The following is a 20,149-nucleotide window of genomic DNA, read 5'->3' as shown; positions in this document are numbered from 1 at the left end:
ACTGTAAATCCTGTATATAATGGAAACCACTTCAAGCAGGATGGATAAAAATCAATGATTTAAATCGGATTTTTTTTATAAAATGCTTTTTGAGGAAAAAACCTATCTAAAGATAGTTTTAATGAAGATACATTATAGCTCAAATATCTCTCATCATGGAATAGGGATTATAAATTCTAATTCTATAGTATGAGAATATATTCATGTAATGTTTAAGAAAAGTGTTGTAAATGAATTCCAATAGTTCATGGATTAGGGACCCAATCTTATGGGGTTCCACAGGCTTCTGTACAGATTATTTAGGTTAATCTTTCTATCTCCCCTATGAGACTCAGTGCTCAGTCTAGAAGATACCATCAGAGATGCTTTGTTTTGCAGTTCTCAAACTGTGCATTTGTGTCTCCAGAGGTAACATGCTTGTTAACAGCAAAAATGTTTTTAAATAAATAAATAATATATAGAGGTGAGAAATAACAGACCTCAACTCTATTGTCCCTCTGCAAATTTGTGTACACAGAGTCAATCCCTTACCTCTCTCTAAAAGTGCAAAGTTTCAAAAAGTTCAATGAATAGAAGATTGCTGGGGGCGTAATAGATCTGGACAAGAAGAAGAAGAAGTCTGGAGATAAATGTGAGAAGGGAGGGACATATGCTTTTTTGTTAAAATATTATATGTTTGCTGTTGAAGAAAAAAATCCAGACTACTTAACGTTGTTGTTTTAGTTAAATAAATAATTTAAATGTCTGTCTGGTGATGTTCTCCTCCTAATACAGCGTGGCAAGAAAATCCTCCAAATATTAATGATTAAACTGCTGAATTGGAGATGGTTCACCTCCCAATGACTTCATAAATATCTGCTTCAATTACCTTTGGTAAATGAAATAACCAAACAATCATTAATATTCTGATATAGCTGTAAAACTAATCTAAAAAGTTTTCAAAATAAATCACTGTTTAAGTATAGGGTGTACCTTCTAAAAATGAAACCTACATCTATCTCTGAGTTATGAAGAATATGTATTAAGGTTATAACAACCAACAAGAATGCACTTTTATGTAGAAAACCATGATTAAATCGAGCCTTCCTGACTAGTGATTTAAATGATGATTTAAATCCACCCTGACTTCAAGCCAGGAGATGCTGCAGCACACCCCCCTTCACCTCTAGTTTCAGCACCTATGGACTTCTGCACAGACTAGCAACGTGAAAACGTACTCGTGTCCCTGCATAGGTTTACAGAGCCTGCATTGAAGCCAGCCTTGCTGCATCTTCAGTGCTATTTTTAGCTGTACTAGCTGTTACGCCTGGGGGAATTCTGCGCCACTGCGAAATGCAGAATTGGATGTTTCCCCTGCAGAATTGGGGCTGCAGAGCTGCTGGTGGCCATTAGGGGCATTGCAGCTCACAGAGCACCAGCCCGGTGGGGATGGAGGCTCTGCTTGCTCTGCAGCCTTGTTTGATCCTCATCCGCCCGTGGACGGGAGAAGGCCTAGGAGTCCTGGCTCTGGCAAAGGGTGAGGAAGGGCACCGCGTCCCCCCAGGGGATAGTAAAGAAGCTCGGGGGAGTACAGGTCCTGGGAGAGGGGGGTGCAGGTGTCTGTGCCAGGGGGTGCCTCGTAGCTGGGCTCTGGGGGGAGCGGAATGCAGTTGTCGGTGGCTAGGCTCTGGGGAGAGGGAGGTGCAGGTGCCTGGGCTTTTGCGGTGCCCTGCAGCTGGGCTGTGGGGGGAGGGAGGTGTGGGCATCTGGGCTCTGGGGGCGGGGGGGGGAAGAGGGCTCTGGAGCTGGGATATGTTTCATAGCTGGACTCTGGGGGGAGGGAGTTCAGGTGTTTGGGCTCTGGGGGGGGGCCCACACAGCCCCCTCCAGTATGCCCCCAATTGGGTTTCTTTAACTCTCTACTCCTGGGGGAATCTTTTTTCATTGTCATCTATATTGTTGACATACTTGCTGACAGGTATTTTGAAATAAGTTACCAAAATAATTGAAACTGGAGTGATTATATTGTGCTATTGACAAATAAAATATGCAGAATTTGGCAGAATTTCAAAATATTGTGCGCAGAATTTTGAATTTTTTTGGCACAGAATTTGCCCAGGAAGTAGGTCTAGTGGTAGTATGTCTACACAAGCTGCTATTGGACCTTTGACTGCAGCATAGACATATCCTTATGGGACCAATCACAAACCACAATCCTAACACAGGCTGGAAATTGTTCACATACTCTTCAGTGTTTGCTGAATTTTGTAACTCATACAAATCAGGATAGAAATTGTGAAATGTTTTTATTATTCATTGAAATTCTAAAATAAAATGAATAAAGAGGGTTAATAATCAAGTTTTTTTTAGTTGGGAACCACATATCTGACAACATAACTGCAGCCTAGAATTTAAGATTGAGGATAATTTCCGCAGAGTGTGCTTTTCAACCTGAATTATTCTATCCAGTAATTAAAGAGAACAATGCAAACTGGAGATATGGGGTTCTTCACCATATTATCAGTTGGCTGATGAAACTGGCCTATGCCTGTAGAACTTGGGCTACCTCCTCAGTTTTCACTACTACTTTTTTGTCTAGCCAGGATATAGCTGTAACCCCTCTCATTCAGCAATATGGGCGGGGCAGGGTGATTGTGACTCCCTGGTTGAGAATCCACAATACAGCCAAACTGTTCTTTTTCCTAACTGACCTTACTCTTACGCCTTCCCTCCTCCCAAAACACAATGTGACACCATTTTTTATTTTCTGCTTTAAAAATCACAGCAAAACTTAGTTCCACTAATAGAAAATAGATTCTATTTCTAAATTTCTAGTAACAAAAATCACAGATGCAATGGGATTTGAACACACTCCCTTTGTAATATAAAGCTAACAATTTAAACTCACATGTAGTGTCAGAGGCAGCGGCGGCTCCAGGCACCAGCGCTCCAAGCGCGTGCCTGGGGCAGCAAGCCACGGGGGGCGCCCTGCCGGTCCCTGCGAGGGCAGCAGTCAGGCTGCCTTCGGCAGCTTGCCTGCGGGAGGTCCCCGGTCCCGCGGATTCGGCGGCATGCCTGCGGGAGGTCTGCCGGTCCCGCGAATTCAGCAGCATGTCTGCGGGAGGTCTGCCGGTCCCGGGGATTCGGCTGCGGGTACGCCAAAGCCGCGGGACTGGCGGACCTCCCACAGGCATGTCACCGAATCCGCGGGACCGGGGACCTCCCGCAGACAAGCCGCTGAAGGTGGCCTGCCTGCCGTGCTTGGGGCGGCAAAAAAGCTAGAGCCACCCCTGGTCAGAAGGGTGCTTTCCTATGATGCTGTTTGAGGAGCTACCATCACAGCCCCCAGACAGCTTTCATCTCTGGGAATGCCACCAATCCAGGGAAGGTCTTATGTCAGGCTGCAGGAATGAGGAGCAGGCTGTCATCATTACAGGGATGGGGAGGTGGGGGAAGGGATTACACTGATGGGCATTGCTGGGGGAAAGGTATGCCCCCCAACCTACCCAGGGTGTTGGGGGAATATGAGAGTGGGTAGGGATTTTGGGGGTGATTGCAGATGGAACAATGGAGACTGGGAAATAGGAGGATAACCTAGTGCAATATGGGAGGGAATGAATCTTAGAGGCATGGGCCAGCACCCTTATCTACCCTTTGGCAACAACTGGAAGCCACTGCAGAGAGCTAGGGAGGAAGGGAGGAGTGCTTCACAGTGGGGAGGGGCAATATAGAGTCAGAGTAAGTTTGCTGCAAAGAGAAGATACACTAACTAGGAGCTGGGGGAAATCACCATCCCTCTTTCCTTGTGCCACAGCTGTGCTAACCATGCTTGGGGACAGGGGACAGCCTCCCAGGCAGGTAGTTCTCTCTAAAAGAGCCAGCAAAGGCTCATTAGAGCAGCTGAACCTTTGACATGAGGAACTGACAGATAAAAGCCAGTTGTTTACCTGTAACCACTGTTTTTTGAGAGGTGGGTGCAGATACATATTCCACTCAGGTGTGCATGCTGTGACCACTCGAAGAAGAGAAACCACATCAGCTCCAGCACTGGACTTCATGCTTCCCTTCCACAAGCCAGTCCGGCTGCTCCTATTCCTCTTCCTGTTTCCCAGGCCCCGGGGTTGGTCAGAAGAGGCTGGAGTTAGGCAACACAGCAGTTGGGCCTAGTGGCAGCATGGAACCATAGAGTTTACTGCTGCAGCAAGTCCTGCTTTCCTAGACCTTCCTGTGGGTTGTCAGGGACACAGCTGCTCAGATAGTACCTCAATGGACAGATATCCCTGTGAGGGAGACTACCCCAACCACAGAAAAGGCAGATGGGGCAAGGCAAACACCAACTGGGATACTCCCAGATTAGCTTCCCTTTTCTCTCAAGACAAGGGAAAATTGCTTGTCTACACATTGACCTCAAGAACTGTGGGAGCTTCTTCCAGTCCTCCTTGTTTCCCAGGTCCAAAAAGCTTGTCTTACAGAGTGGGGCAAAGGGCTAAGCATAACAGCTTTAACTACGGTGCCTCTGTCATTGGTGTGTATTATAGTGCCTAGAGACCCCATTGTACAGGCTATAGTACAAACATAAAACAGAAGGGAGTCCCTGCCCCCAAAGAGTTTACAATCTGAACACCTAAATTAATGCTCAATCAGTATTAACAGAGTCAATTATCACACGAGCTGGAGGATAGTGGACCCTTGCAGCGGAGCTCCCAGGGAGGGGGCACAGAGCCTCAGTGTGGATGAACCTGGCCTCTCCTAGCTCTTATTCCACAAGATCCATATGCAGGATCATTTGCAATTTTCAGAAAGTGGGGTAAGTGACGATAGGATTATAACAGAATTCTGCGGGGCCCATAGCCTTAACTATAGCACTCGGTACTATACATGGAGTTGGGGAGGAAGCAAATCCCCAAACCAGCAGGCAGTTAACAAATCAATACCTGGCAAACCTGCAGTAAACAAGACACCAATACATTTAATAATTATGCTTTTACCCACTGTTTGACCAGAGCCCAGAAATAGCTTTAGGTAGAGCACAGGATTCTTAGTGCAACAACAGTGTCTAACTTTTCCTTTTAAAGGTTGGATTCTTAGACTCCCAGAGTTGTTGCGTTGTCATGCTCAGCTGCTGCTGCTTATTTGGCTGAAGCAGCACCCTGTGAGTCTTTATGGCAACTGTAAATGAACGTAGCTCCCTGCCTCCCCTCCATATCCGAAAAGAAAACCCTATGAAGTGACTTTTATTAGACAAGGACACATGTTGGAGGCCTCAACATGTCCGCACTGTGCCCACTGGGGGCTGCCGTGTAACACGAGCAGCAGGGCCCTGCCGGACGGGTGGGGGCGCCGTGCCCCCCAGCAGGGAGGGCGCTGTGCTGAAGCGGGCGCAGACGGGTGGGCAGGGCAGACGCTGCTCACCCCGTGCCCATGTGCCCCGCACCCCGGCGGGGCGGCGCAAGCAGGAGCCTGCCACATGCACCCAGCAGCAGAGGCGCCTCCCTCGGAGCCCACGTGCGCCAGCCGGACTAGTCCGCGCCCCGCGGCGGTCGCCAGGGGCTCCCGGGGGGCAAAGGCTGAGCGGGGGGAATCTCCCCTCCGCCGGGGCCCGGGCGGGAGCCCGCAGCGCCTCTTACCTTCACGGCCGGGGCGGCCGCGGCTGCAGCCATGTTTGCTAGAGGAAGGACGAGGAGGCGGTCCCGGCTCGGCTCGGCTCGGCCCTGCCCTCCCAGGCTAGCGCCGGCCGGGGGCTGCAGTCGGCGGAACGAGCCCCGCCCCCTGCTGCGAGGAGGCAGCCGCAGCCTCTGAGCAGCGCCGCCTCCCCGCTCCCTTGGCGGCTCCGCACTGCGCCGCCCCTCCACTCCAGTCTGCGCCAGCCCGGAGCTAGCCGCTGTCCGGCGCAGGCTGCGGGGCTAGCCCGGTGGGGTGGCTGCATCCTGGTAGGAGTGGGCGCAACGCCGCCACGCAGGGTAGTCGGTGCTACCAGCGCGCAGCTCTCAGGGCTCCCCACCCTGGCCACGTGCTTCCCCCGAGGGCCACGGGAGCCCGCCGGCTGCTCCCCAATGGGGCGCTGTGAAAACCTGCCCCTGGGACTCTATCTGCCTCCCCAGAGCGAGCAGACGCAGGCTGGCCTCGGCCAGGGGCAGGAGTACCAAGTCCTAGTGTACAAAAATGAGCCAGGCCTCCCCCCAGTCAGATTAGTTTACACATTACATTTTAAGGGTGTTTTTAAAAATCGCCTTCCGGTGTTGGGGTGATGAGGGTATGTGTTTTCAAGCTTTTCTTCACAAGCATGAAGGCTACAAACTTGCTGTTAAAAAAAATTAAAAAGAAAAAGAAAGCAACAAGCTGAAATTCTCACATAACAACCCAATTCCTGTACTTTCACAAAAGCACTAAATATCACAAGACTAGTGACTTTGAGGGTTGGTAACACTGTTGATATTTTCCAGGAGAGAAACAACACTGTCCTGAACAAATGTGTCAGTTGTCTTGTTCTTATTCAAAGGGAAAAAGCATGAAACAGTTATGTTATTATTCAGGACTGGACTGTTCCTTGCCTGGAAAATGTGTAAGGAAAGGGTGCCCTGTTCCATTTGAGGACACAGATTCTGGAGGATAGATGTTTCACAGAATTACTATAAACACTGCAGTGTGCAGAACAAGCCAAGAAGATGCTGTGACATTATTGACATGAACTGGGACCGTATAGATCATTGTTGCAACCAAGGTCCTGTAGTGGCACCAAATCTTGTATAAAGGGGGTCAAATAAGGTGTCTAAGACAAGATTATGGTTATGGTTTGCTGGTTATAATTATGCTATCTGTGTGCATGTATCATTTTTGTATTTAAAAGTTATAAGTATTGGCTCTATACTGTCTGTATTTCAAACTTATGCTATGCTTCTGGGTGACACCCCAGACAAGTTGGTGTCAGCTCTGCCTAGCCTGCTTGATGGCCCATTAAGGATCATCAGCTATACAGCTGACCCATTGAGAGAAGGTAGACACACCTTGTGACTCAGCAAGGTATGCAGGGACCTGCCTATGGACAGAACTCTAAGGTTTTTCTATGCCACGTGCTGGATAGCGTGTTCTTGGGACAAAGAAAGCAGAGACCACATGGCAAGAGATTATAAAAGGCGGATGCCTCATCTCCATCTGGTCTTCAATCCTGCTTCTTACCTCTGGAGGGACTTTGCTACAAACTGAAGCTCTACACAAAGGACTGATGACCCATCCCAGCTGTGGATGTACTCCAGAGACTTGATTTGAACCTGCAGCTTATTCCATCATTGCTACAAGCCTGAACCAAGAAGTTTGCCATTACTGTATGTAATTGATTCTATTTAACCAATTCTAGCTCTCATCTATATCTTTTTTTCCTTGTATGAATAAACCTTTAGATTTTAGATTCTAAAGGATTGGCAACAGCGTGATTTGTGGGTAAGATCTGATTTGTATATTGACCTGGGTCTGGGGCTTGGTCCTTTGGGATTGAGAGAACCTCTTTTCTTTTACTGGGGTATTGGTTTTCATAACCGTTTGTCCCCATAACGAGTGATTCTGAGAAACTGGAGTGTCTAAGGCCTTGGCTACACTGGCAATTCACAGCGCTGCACTTGCTGCGCTCAGGGGTGTGAAAAAACACCCCCCCTGAGCGCAGCGAGTGCAGCGCTGTAAAGCGCCAGTGTAATCAGCGCCTGCAGCGCTGCACGCTCCTTCGCAGCGCTGCAAGCTATTCCCCTCGGAGAGGTGGAGTACTTGCAGCGCTGCGAGAGAGCTCTCGCAGCGCTGGCGGCGCGACTACACTCGCGCTTCACAGCGCTGCCGTGGCAGCGCTGTGAATCCGCGAGTGTAGCCAAGGCCTAAGGGAATTGCTTGTGTGACTTGTGGTTAGCCAGTGGGGTAAAACCCAAAGTCCTCTTTGTCTGGCTGGTTTGGTTTGCCTTAGAGGTGGAAAAACCCCAGCCTTGGGCTCTAACTGCCCTGTTTTAAGCAATTTGTCCTGAATTGGCAATTTCAGTTGGGTCCCGCCAGAACCAGCATCGTTACAGATGCACAATGTGTTCACAAGAGAAAGTGGAGCAGATAAATATTTTTATCAAAATGTTTGAGGATTATTGGCCCTGGTACGTGATGTGAAACCAAATAGCAGTGTTGTGTACTGACCAAGCTTCCAGGCCTGGAATGCTACATTTCATAAATGTGCAAATCAGACTGTTTTAGGTAGAATCCACAACAATGTCATTTCAAACTCACACATAAGAATGGCCATACTGGGTCAGACCAAAGATCCATCTAGCCCAGTATCCTGTCTGCTGACAGCGGCAAATGCCAGGTGCCCCAGAGGGAATTAACAGAACAGGTAATCATCAAGTGATCCATTCCGCCGCCCATTCCAGCTTCTGGCAAACAGATACTAGGGACACCATCCCTGCCCATCCTGGCTAATAGCCATTGATGGACCTATCCTCCATGAACGTATCTAGTTCTTTTTTGAACCCTGTTATAGTTTTGGCCTTCACAACATCCTCTGGTAAAGAGTTCACACAACACACAGTCAACCTATGGAACTCCTTTCTGACCCAGTATGGCTGTTTGTATATTCTTATGTGTGGGTTTGAAATTACATTGTTGCGGATTCTATCTAAAACAGTCTGATTTGCACACAGCTCTCCCTTTTGCTCAAGCACAGTAAGAGATTTTCTTCTTAATTTAGCAGACCACAGTCACCATTACCCAAGACAATCATATTTTAAAAGTTTGAGGAGTTGGGACCAAGATAACTAGCCTTGGGAGACACCTGGGAGATCAAAGAAGTTAGCCAGGTGAAACCTGAACTCAACTGAACTGTCCACAAGGGGACTGAAGATCTTCAATTTGCGTCTAGTGGCAGTGTTTACCTGATGTGAGCCAGAAGAGAAAAACATGTGCCACACATTATCAATAAATCAGCTGGCAGCCTACCCCAGAATGGAAGTAACTGGTGATGCTCTGCCCATCTCCTCTTCTTCCCTCTCCTACTTGCTATTTGCTGCCCCAAGAACACGTCATTGTTAGGTGGTATGCTCATGGCATCCGGCTAGAGCCTAGGCTGCAAATGAGGACCCTTCTGCACAGCAGAGAAGAATGCATGCAAACATGCCTTTTTCATTCCCCCAATCCTGGAGCCATTTTGTGCCAGGCCTGTCCCCTGTTGTCGGTAAAAGCAGCCTGCACCATCTGCCAAGGAGCCATTATGACATACAAGGTAATTCAACCAATGCCAACTCTGGGACATTCATCTGGTTACAGTGGGTGGCATATACTACAATGGTTCTTCCCTCCTCTTCTCTTTTACAGTGGGATCAGGACATCAAATGTAAATCAATCAATCATCTCTCCCCTCCCCCCTTCTTCTTAACCCTCTTCCACCTTAAATTAGCTGTATGTCCTAAAACTTAAGCAGATTATAATGTTTTAAAATTCTGATTTTCATTTATTAAAAAGAAATGTTGTTGACACTGGATGCATAGCTACAGAAAAGGTGATCTGAATGAACTTAGAAGTGATCTGATGCATATATACATTTGTGTAGTCAAAACAGAGTTTTCTGTAGCTATGTATCCAGTGTCATCTAAAACAGTGGTGTCCAAACTTTTTTGATCGCGCACCCCTATCAGTAAAAATTTTTTGAGCATGCACCCCCTGCTGCGCTGGCTCTACCATTTTTGCCAAAGCAAAAAAAAAAAAAAAAAAAAAAAGCCGCTCGGACTCCTGCCCAAACTGCCAAAGCAAAATAAATAAATAAATAAAAGCGCACCTCCTGCCGCGCACCCCAAGGATCCTCTTGCGCGCACCCCACTTTGAGACCACTGATCTTAAATTAAGGAGGAAGAGCAGGGAAACTGATAAATGATTGATTAAGTATTATTTACAGGATCCAAATAGCAGAAACTGCACACTAAACAAAATGTTTATTAGGTAGGAAGATCAGTTCATAGATGTTCATATCAAATATCAAAAAGGTCAATGGGCACCATCTAAAAGTGCAGGTACTAAACTGCATCAAAAGCAGGACTGTCCTATAAGCAAAAATAAAATAAATTATGTTTCTCTCATCCTCAACTCTAAGGATGAAATTCTGACTCCATTGAAGTCAGTGGGAAAACTCCCATTTCACCTTTAGAATGTAGTGGAGAAAAACATTTTCACAAGGAAACATCTCCATTTCAAGATAACACGTGTTTATGATAAACAGGGAGAAAAATATATGCAAAGTTAACTATTGCCAAACTGCAAATAGATAGTAATCACTATCCTGCAGGTGGCAGTATATTTGCATGCTATTGATATTAAAACACTGTATGAGTGACTGAGAGAAAGAGACAGAAAGTTCAGTTTCCTATTTTAGTACTTGGAAAGAGCTAACCATAGAAGTATACTTCAGTAATCAGTATAAAAGTCAGTAGCTTCACATTAACTGTAGACAGTTCCTTGCAGCAGTGACTGTACCTTTCTCTGTGGTTGTACAGCACCATGCACTACTATGGGACTCAGAAAAAGAGGGTGCACAGACACAATGTGGTTTACAGAAGATGAATGGCTTCAGAAAAAGGAATCCAATTTTTGACTCCCAAGTGCCATTTTCTTTTCTGAATAGAATGATCTCAGACATCGTGGGACAAATTTTGTCCTCAGATATGCTTACGGATGCCATTCACCCCTGGTGCGGTGGCCAGGGCAAATCCTTCTGCACTACTTAAGCCCCTGGTAGGAGCAGTGCAGTGGATAAGGGTACTAGTGCCTATATAACCCTATGTATGGCAGAAAGCCTCTCCATGCTTGGCCTCCATAGGCCAGGATAGAATTCCATAAAGCAGTTTGACCCAAAGGAATGGTACCCACAGAATCCACGTTTAGGCCCAGTGGCCCCAGCACCCACCGAGGATCTGTTTGCTATTCTTGTCAATAAATTGGAATAGTAGATGTATAACAGGCCCAGGCCCAGTCCCAGTCTATGGTTTGCAGGGTCAGCCTCACCTCCCTAACACTTCTGTGCACCATCAGCCTAGATCTTGATTGTTTGGGATTTATAAGGGTAGAATGGATTTCATCCATGCAGTGGAGCAACTCCTACTGAAATCAATAGGAGGTAAACATGAGTATCTAAATGCAAAATTTGGTCCCAGGAGTGAAAATTTTTGTCTTAGTTGCATCTGTAAAGTACAGTACCAGATAGAGAACATGCCCTAACCATTTGGGCCTCACCCAGACCACATCTAATGTGACATACTTGCAATGTTTTCCCCAGAAATTGAAATCAGGGTGGGTGTTGACTGATGAGGGGTGAGACTGTTAGGGCGAAGGTGGGCTGTATGGCACCATAGTAAACACTGAAAAATGTTTCACACCCATTTTATTAGATTTAACTCATGTTTTTAAATCATCACACTAATTAAAGTTGGCTACACAAGCCTCCTATGAAGCACTAGATCTATATCCTTCTTGGTTTCTTGTCATTTTGTACAACTCTTTTAAGGAACTTCTCAAATGCACTGCATTCATTTTTGGTGGCTTCTCATGTGTCCAGTACTTCCAGTCCTTCATGATATGCTCATGATCATGCAGAAGGCAACTTATTTCAGAACACAAAATTCTATTCAATGAGGAAAAAGAATGCTCAACTGTAGCTGGTGTGACTGGGACTAGAAAGAGATGAATTCCTACTTCTTTCATCCCAGGAAACATAGCACAAAAATTGGGTCAAACCACTAGTGATGATAAAGAAGTTGAAGTCAAATCTACATTCATTTATCGTATGATATTCCACTCTGTGTTCAAATTCTCTATTCCATCCTGATCACATGCCAGCCCCACTGCAGGTGGTGCCTCAGTTCACTCAACTGTCAGTGTTTTATAAGACAGGCATCTGTAAAAGTTATGTAGAGGTCAGGGGCAGCTCTATGTATTTTGCCGCCCCAAGCACGGCAGTCAGGCGGCCTTCGGCGGCGCACCTGCGGGAGGTCCGCTGGTAACGCGGATTCGGCGGCATGCCTGTGAGAGGTCCGCCGGTCCTGCAGCTTCGGCGTACCAGCCACCGAATTGCCGCCGAAGCCGCAGGACCGGCGGACCTCCCGCAGGCATGCCACCAAAGGCTCCCTGACTGCCACCCCCACAGCGACTGGCAGGCCACCACCCATGGCTTGCCGCCCCAGGCACGCGCTTGGTGCGCTGGTGCCTGGAGCCGCCCCTGGTAGAGGTTGATAGAATCCAGAAGTTGTTGTTGTAGAGATGTAAGAATCAAGTCAGTGTACTTTACTTTTTCAGCTGGCTTAACAAACACTTCTTGTCCTCTTCATTTAAGGAGTCAATATAAGTGTCCAAATTAGTCAACTTCTGAACTGAAATCTTTGCTTATTCCAGTACGTTTTCAATGGATATCTATCTGATTGATCCAAGTGTAGCTTCCATTGCTGGACAGAGTTCTACTACTGTTGTAGCAGATTCCTGGATGGCATTGTTTAATGACCCAAGTGGTTTAAACAGTAGACTTACAAGAGATAATGGTGATTGTCTTCTCTGAACTTAGTAGCAAAAGTAGTTCACCAGCCTCACTACTTAGATCTGTCCCATCTTGGTAGATACTTTCCAAAGCCAATAATAATGGTTGCAGTAATTTTAAGACAACAGCCATGGATCACTCATGAGAAAGCCAGTGGGTTTTCCCAGGTTGGACTAATTTGAATTTCAGTCCCAGTGTATCTTCTATATTTTACAAGACGTTCAGTCCTTTTGGACTCTTGCTGAAAAAAGAGTTCATAGCTTTTTAAATGCCTTTTGAAGATTCTGCAGCTTGTACTAGTGCTAGTTGGAGTAGATGGCCTCTTCAGTGTGTATAGGAGATTAGAGTTACACTTTTCTCTGAGAAAAGCTTGTACTACACTATGTCTTCCAGAGAAGTTTGCAGCTCCATCAAATGCACAAGCAGCCATCTCTTTGGCGTTCAATTTACATCCATTTAACTCTTCTAAGATGTGGGTTGTCAGAGTTGCAACCGATGTGTCTTCTATAACCTGAACGTCTAGAAATTCATCTACTGGCCTACCACTGACATCAAGATAATGTACGCAGTGACTTAGTACTTGACACCTATTTGCATCGGTTCATTCATCAGCCATGTATGCACATTTTCTGAATGTGGAGAGAAAGTTCTTCACTTTTTCAACTGCTCAGTCTTTCACTCTTGCACTGCATGCTTCTAACCAGTCAGCTGAGTTTCTTGCAGAAAGATAGTGAGCATTTGCTGGTCTTGATTGGAACCAGTGTCCAATTTCAGGATTAACAAATGACAATTCACTTAACATTGGCTTCCAGTTTGTAGTGTGTGGTATCTGTTGCTTAAAGAAAAAGTATGATGTGACAGCCATGTTTGTTTGAATAAACTGTGTTGTGTCTCCAGCATTTTTAACAGCCTTGTTAAGTACTTCTAAAATTGGCTTTGACAATGACTGGCTTATAAGGCTTTCTGCATGTTGATGCAGTCCAGAGGATTGGTGTTTTGCAGCCTTTTCACAGTTTGTCAGCATTGGCTTTGCTGATCGGTCTGGCAAACCAAGCTCCTCCACTTTTACTATATAAATCCATGGTATGCTCACATCTTGAATACTGCATGCAATTCTGGTCGCCACATCTCAAAAAAGATATATTGGAGTTGGAAAAGGTACAGAGAAGGGCAACTAAAATGATTAGGGATATGGAATAGTTTCCATATGAGGAGAGATTAAAAAGACTGGGACTTTTTAGCTTCGAAAAGAGAGGACTAAGAGTGGATATGATAGAGGTCTATAAAATCTTGACTGGTTTGGAGAAAGTGAATAAGCTCCTTCACATAACACAAGAACTAGGGGTCACCCAATGAAATTAATAGACAGCAGGATTTAAAACAAACAAAAGGAAGTACTTCTTCACACAATGCACAGTCAACCTGTGGAACTTTTTGCCAGGGGATGTTGTGCAGGCCAAAATTATATCAGGGTTAAAAAAAGAACTAGATAAGTTCATGGAGGATATGTGCATCAATGGCTATTAGCTATTAGCTATTAGAGGCTCTGAGAGCCTCTGCTTGCCAGAAGCTGGGAGTGGATGACGGGGGATGGATCACTTGATAATTGCCGTGTTAATTCCTTTTGAAGCACCTGGCATTGGCCACTGTCAGACGACAGGTTAGGGCTAGATGGACCATTGGTCTGACGCCATATGGCCGTTCTTATGTTGTTATGTAAAAATAATTATAATATAATAAAAATGTTTAGTACAGAAACTCCCCAAGATAATGACCTTGCGAGATAGCAACAATGTGAGATAATGACCTTGGCCAATAATGCGTTTTAAAAATCTTGTCTACTGGGAAATATATATTTATATAAGTTTATCAGTCACAAATCTAGCATGCTGGAGCAGTCACTAAAACACAGTCCAACAAACAAATGTTTCTTTAACGTGCCCCTCCCTTCTCCCTCTACCACAGCCCACACATAGTTGTTGTCCTTGGTCACTGAAGACCCAGAGTTCAGAGGTGCTTTAGCGTGAGTTAATCTCCCACCCTGGGTTGGTGTGGGGGAGAAGGCTGTTCCTACAGCTGCTCGCTACTCACTCCGGGCACTCACTCTGGCCGCTGTTTGTTGTGCCACCGTTCACTCCACCACTCCATTGCCGATGGCCCTGCGCCATCACCTTCTGCTGCCACCTGCCACCGTGACCTCTGCGAGTTGGTCTCTTGAGGTTCCATCCAGCTCTCAGTGATTTCAGCTCTCAGTGGGGGAACCTCACAGCGAGTGCAGACTGGGCTGTGTTTTCCACAGAAATGCTGTCCTGCAGCAGGTCTAAGCACTTAGACCTGATTATTAGTGATTTCAGCTCTAGTGGTCACTTAAAAAAACAAAAGACTCTATGGAGCCTAATAAGCTCTCTCTTTAAATAGTGGAGAAGAGCAAGTCAAACAGAGCCTGTGACTCTTAGGCATACCACACACCACCAAGCAATACCCCTGTTATCCCCCCTCCCCTCCATCACTGGGATCTGCCATCCAAACCCCTTGCTTAGTGAGAGCAGTTCAGCTGAGGGTGACCAGCGCTTAATTTGTAATGAAAGAGGCGCCAGGGCTCAAGCAAGTTTTTTACTTTCATAACTGATGCAGGAAGCCCAGGGGTCCTGGGGCTATGAACTGCCAAGCCTAGAGGTGCCGGGGCTCAGCCCTGGCAAAAATTAAGCACTGAGGGTGACCCCCTCAGTCAGGACAGGCTAAGTACAGTTCTGCTGCCCTTTACTCATACAATAAGGATAACAACATTTCATGACCCCCACAATCAATACTAACGTGATTTGTAACCCAACACCAGCCAAAATTGATCACTTGGGCAACACAGCTCTGTCTATACCTAGGCAAAATAGGTGAGTTCATGAAAATACAGTCTGGTCCTGAAGCCTTCCCTCCCCCCATCCCCTCCCCCCCGGCTCATCACTAGCTGTCAGGGGAGAGCTCATTCAGACCTTGCTTACAAATCATAATTTGAAATTATAATATGCCAACATTGTCAGAAAAAACAACAGCTGTGTGAAGAAGCTAGATCTGCCGCTGTGAATTGGACCCAGGGCCTTACAGTCTGTTATGTAAGAACCCTTCCAAAAAAAGGCAAAAAGGAACTTCCTTCTGACCAAGACAGTAGATTTGTCTCAGCTGGAAGTTGATCTTCATCTACCTTCCAGCACTGTACTTCCTTGTGTCTTCAATCTGTGTTAGAGGGCTTTATATGGAGCTAGTAAGTGCAAAATAGATATTGCTAAACCTTTCATTTTAGTAAAAACTGGATTGTATTTATGTCATCTGAATTTTAGGTCACCTGAAATGAGTTAAAATGAAAAGTAGCTGAGTCTAGTAAAGCTAAACTCTAGTCCTTATTTCAATGCAGCAGTCATAATACTGCATTTGGTAAATGAAAGCAATGGGATTTTTCTCATTCTCCAGTGACAGCTAAATTCAAAGTGTGAGTTATCAAGGATAGTATTCAGATTTACCTTTATCCTTCATTGAATGGAATCTAGTTATGAATCATCTGGCAAAAATGCTTGGGGTAGAATTACTAGTGTTTAATTATTCACAGAAAAAATACCACAGTTGTATTGCAGTATTCATTTTTTAGGATATGCACACACACCATCTTTTTTCTGTAAATGTGAAGACTTACCTTTTACTGTAATCTATCTATTTTAGATATTTCCAACACACCTGTCACTGTGACGTCTAAGCACTGAATATACAAATTAAAGATCTCATCCTGCTCCCATTTCAAGTCAGTGGCAAAATTCCCACTGAGTTCATCTGAACAGGATTAGTTCCTAGAGTAACATTAATATTGTCCAAAGGGATATCCACTTTCCTTCAGAGTACAACTCTGCATGTTTCTTGTGTAAATCTGAGCATGTCATGATGACCGGAAAACTCTACTCACAATGTTTCTGTAGTAAGTGACATTGTCTGCACTCGAGAAGGATTATAGGTAAAAAATACACAAGTGGAGAAGCTGAGTTGTGCACACCTAAAACATCTAATTCAGTGGTTCTCAACCAGGGGTCCAGGGCCCCCTGGGGGGCCTCAAACAGGTTTCAGGGGGTCCGCCAAGCAGGGCCAGTGTTAGACTCACTGGGGCTCAGGGCAGAAAGCTGAAGCCCCACTGCATGGGGCTGAAGCCCGGGGCCCTGAGCCTCACCACCGGGGGCTGAAACCAAAGCCTGAGCAACTTAGCTTCGTGGGGGTCCCTGTGGCATGGGGCCCTGGGCAGTTGTCCTGCTTTCTACCCCCTAACGCTGGCCCTGGCTTTCATAAGCAGAAAACCAGTTGTTGTGGCACAGGTGGGCCGTGGAGTTTTTATAGCATGTTTGGGGGGGGGCTCAAAAAGAAAAAGGTTGAGAACCCCTGATCTAATTAATGCATCCATATGACAAAGTATCCCATCATTGCTGAGCTACTGTTTTGACACATTCCAGAGAGTGGATGGATACTCACAGTCAGAACTACAAAAACCAGTTGAAATATTGATCTTCATGAAAACTAATACCAAGTACCTTTAAATTTAAAACTGTGACTATATGTTGTTAGCAGTTTTATTTAATAAAAGTAAAAGAAACTGTAATAATACCAAAATTTACATTTCTTTCTTGGTTCATATTTCAGATCAACAAATCTCTAATACAATTACAGTACTTTTATAAGACTGAGTTTGAAATACTGCTTTTGTTTCTTGCTCAGTTGCACAGCTGCTGATGCGGTGTTAAATCATAAAAATAATCCCATGAGTGTGTCAGGAAACTTCATGAATTTCAATTTGTGGTGTTTCCTTCATAGCAGCTGGTTGAGGCAGGGCATGCCTCCTCTCATTTTTGGATGACCCAAAATTTGTGGGGAAACTACCTGAGTTTCTTTCACATAGGAAGTACATTCCCTGGACCTATGTCAGATTCTGTGTTCAATAGTGCAGTCTACACACAGACATAGGATCAACCTTAATGTGTGATTTGCTTGATTGATGTATGGGACAAAACATATACATTGACTCTTACATGATATATGTATGATGCATGCAACACATTGGGAGAAATATATATATTTCATTTGCTTTGACTGAGAGACAAGTATATTTTGCAAAATGAATGAAAAATAGGTACTCCATCTGTTCCACAGATTTCAGTTATATCAGTAAAAATTCAACAATGGAGCTACTCTGGACTGACACCAAATGATTTCAGTGGAATTACTGCAGATTTATACCAATATAACTGAGACCAGGATCTGGCTCATATATTAGAAATCTCTCAGAAAGCGATGGAGTTGAGGTCCTGTTGTTTTGTATGGACCTTTCATTATCTTTCCCCCCGACTAATTTAACTCTATTAATACATATATTCAGATTCTCAGCTAGCATAAATCAACCTCAATTTACACCAGCTAAGAATCTGGCTCATAATATACAAATTTCTGAGATTTCAGAGGGATCTTTTATTTACTCATTCATGGGTAACAATATTGGTTTGTGAATTAAATATTTTAAAATGTGTATCTACTGCATCTCTTTCCTGGTAGGAAAATGTTTTTGGTAACTCTGGTTTAAATAGGTAAAAATTAAAATGTCGTCAGGAGTGGGAAATGGAATCTCATTCGATGACAGTTCATCAGTAGGTTGTAATCTTGAAGTTCTAAACCTAACATTTATCATTGTGGGCTGCTTCACCTGTCACACAGCTGTGTTTTGAAGATGTAGTCAGCTCTCCGCAGCAGCCACGTTCAATTAGGAGCGGGCACTTCAAAAAATATGAAAGCAACATGTTTCAGGACGACCAAATATTATCCAAAAAAGCACCATTTATGGGATTACTAAAGAGGTTATAATTTTTGTTCAATCTTTATTTATGACATCACAGAACCCCTTGAAACAAAATTACAGCCTTGCATTTTCCCCAGAGGGAGCTCTTTGTTCTTCATATTGTAAACGATGGGATGTAAATCAATTTATCTGAATAATAATAAGCAAGAGTTTTTCAATGAAATCTCATGTCAGTTTTACAAAAGTGGAAGAAATACACAATGCTTTTTTTTCTCTAGTTCTCCCCAATATGTAAGGGTTGGGGGATGGGTAGGAATGGTTTGGCAAATGACTAACATTTTCATTATTTAAATTATAATTTTATGATGCATAAAAGCTTGATTTTCACTTACACTAGGCTACTTTACACCTCTCTGGCAGTGCAAAAGGGCATTAAAGTAGGAGTAAACTCTATTTACACCAGTTTTAAAGCCCTTTACACGGTTAAATGTAAAGGGTAAAGAGGCCTAGTGTAAATGAGACGCAAGAGCTGAGCTAGTTTTACAGTGAGAGTGTGTGTGTACAGTATATACCCAAATATGTCACTTGGAACTCTGAAAATCAGGCCTTGTAAGGCAGAGGTGAGGAATCTTCTTTGTATCAGGGGCCACTGAACCACCGAAAAAAATCAGTGGTGGGCCACGCACATTCAACTCACCTGCCCAGGGGGGCGCAGGGGCTTCCATCCCGCGGAGGGGTGAGCCAACACTTGTGGCTCCAGCCCCATGGGGGGAAGCCCCAAGACTCGGAGCCACGAGTGCCGGCTCGCTCCACTGCGGGGGGGAGCCCCGAGTTTCAGCGCACCCCCCTCTGCAGGTGAGTTGAATGTGTGTGGCTCGTGGGCTGGATGAAAATGAGCAAGGGCCTGGACCCAGCCCATGGGCCGTCAGTTCTCCACCCCTGTTGTAAGGGGTCTGAAATTGGGGGTCTCCAATACTGAGCCCTCCAAAATCACTAATCACTTTTGAAATCTTGGCCATGCACTTCTGTGCGGGTGTGCAGCACTGTACAGCTATACTGTATATGTAAATGTCTGTGGGAACAAAGATTAACCTCTGTTCTCAAAGAGGCTAATCCACTACACTGCAAAACTGGTTTAGAGGTGTGGTCTAATGGTCTGAGAGCAGCCTAGGAGGCAGGAACTCCTGAGTTCTAATCTTATTTTTGACTGACTTCCTTTGTGGCCTTGGGCCACAAACTCTCTCCCTCAGTTTCTCCACGTGTCAAATGATGATGAGGATAATAACATTTACCTGTTTCAGTGGGGTGGGCAGATTAGTTAGCAAACTTTTGTAAAATGCTTTGAAGATGAAAAGCACTAAGTATTATTATTATATCTTTACCAAAAGATGCTGCAGAGATGTAATTGTCCTGATTACACACATCAGGACTTTGCATTGCTTATGCTAAAGCTAGTTCAAAGCAAGAAGATTCATATTACAAAAACATTTAAGAAAAAGACACAGTCAAGTCAAACTGACAACTTTTAGCATTGACTCATGTACATCTTGACATTAGCAGACTCCTACCTTGGACTGTTTAAAAACTTTCAATGTTTATTCTCCCCTTCATGCAGAATTTATGTTGAGACTGATGGGACTTAGGTACACATGCCAAAGGGAGAACCGACTCCACATTCTTGTAGCACTGACAACAGGGGAGAAAAAAAGAAAATACACATGATTTATTGTGTATTCTACTATGTACAAACCTGTGTGCGTAAAGTACTTATTAACTCCTTGTCTTCAGCTGTGTGCTAAAAACAACGGCTATTGCTC

At 44.8% G+C, this 20,149-nt stretch overlaps 1 protein-coding gene across 2 annotated transcripts in view; it reads right to left on the bottom strand.

Annotated features, from left to right (window-relative positions):
- The window catches only part of MTAP (methylthioadenosine phosphorylase), a 76,223-nt gene extending 70,558 nt beyond the window's left edge, over positions 1 to 5,665 (bottom strand). The window contains exon 1 of one of the 2 annotated variants that reach the window (XM_065406211.1): positions 5,607 to 5,665. In XM_065406211.1, the coding sequence (XP_065262283.1) occupies positions 5,607 to 5,639 (33 nt within the window). In that variant the 5' untranslated portion in view covers positions 5,640 to 5,665. Of the gene's footprint in view, positions 1 to 3,926; positions 3,998 to 5,606 lie in introns of those variants that run through there. The other variant, XM_065406210.1, reaches the window with a different exon arrangement.
- Positions 5,666 to 20,149: the final 14,484 nt, after the last annotated feature.

This window comes from Emys orbicularis, chromosome 6 (assembly GCF_028017835.1).
Source record: "Emys orbicularis isolate rEmyOrb1 chromosome 6, rEmyOrb1.hap1, whole genome shotgun sequence".
Classification (NCBI taxonomy): domain Eukaryota; kingdom Metazoa; phylum Chordata; order Testudines; family Emydidae; genus Emys; species Emys orbicularis.
The sequence above is the reverse complement of the archived record's forward strand: the minus strand, read 5'-3'. Positions and strand labels throughout refer to the sequence as shown.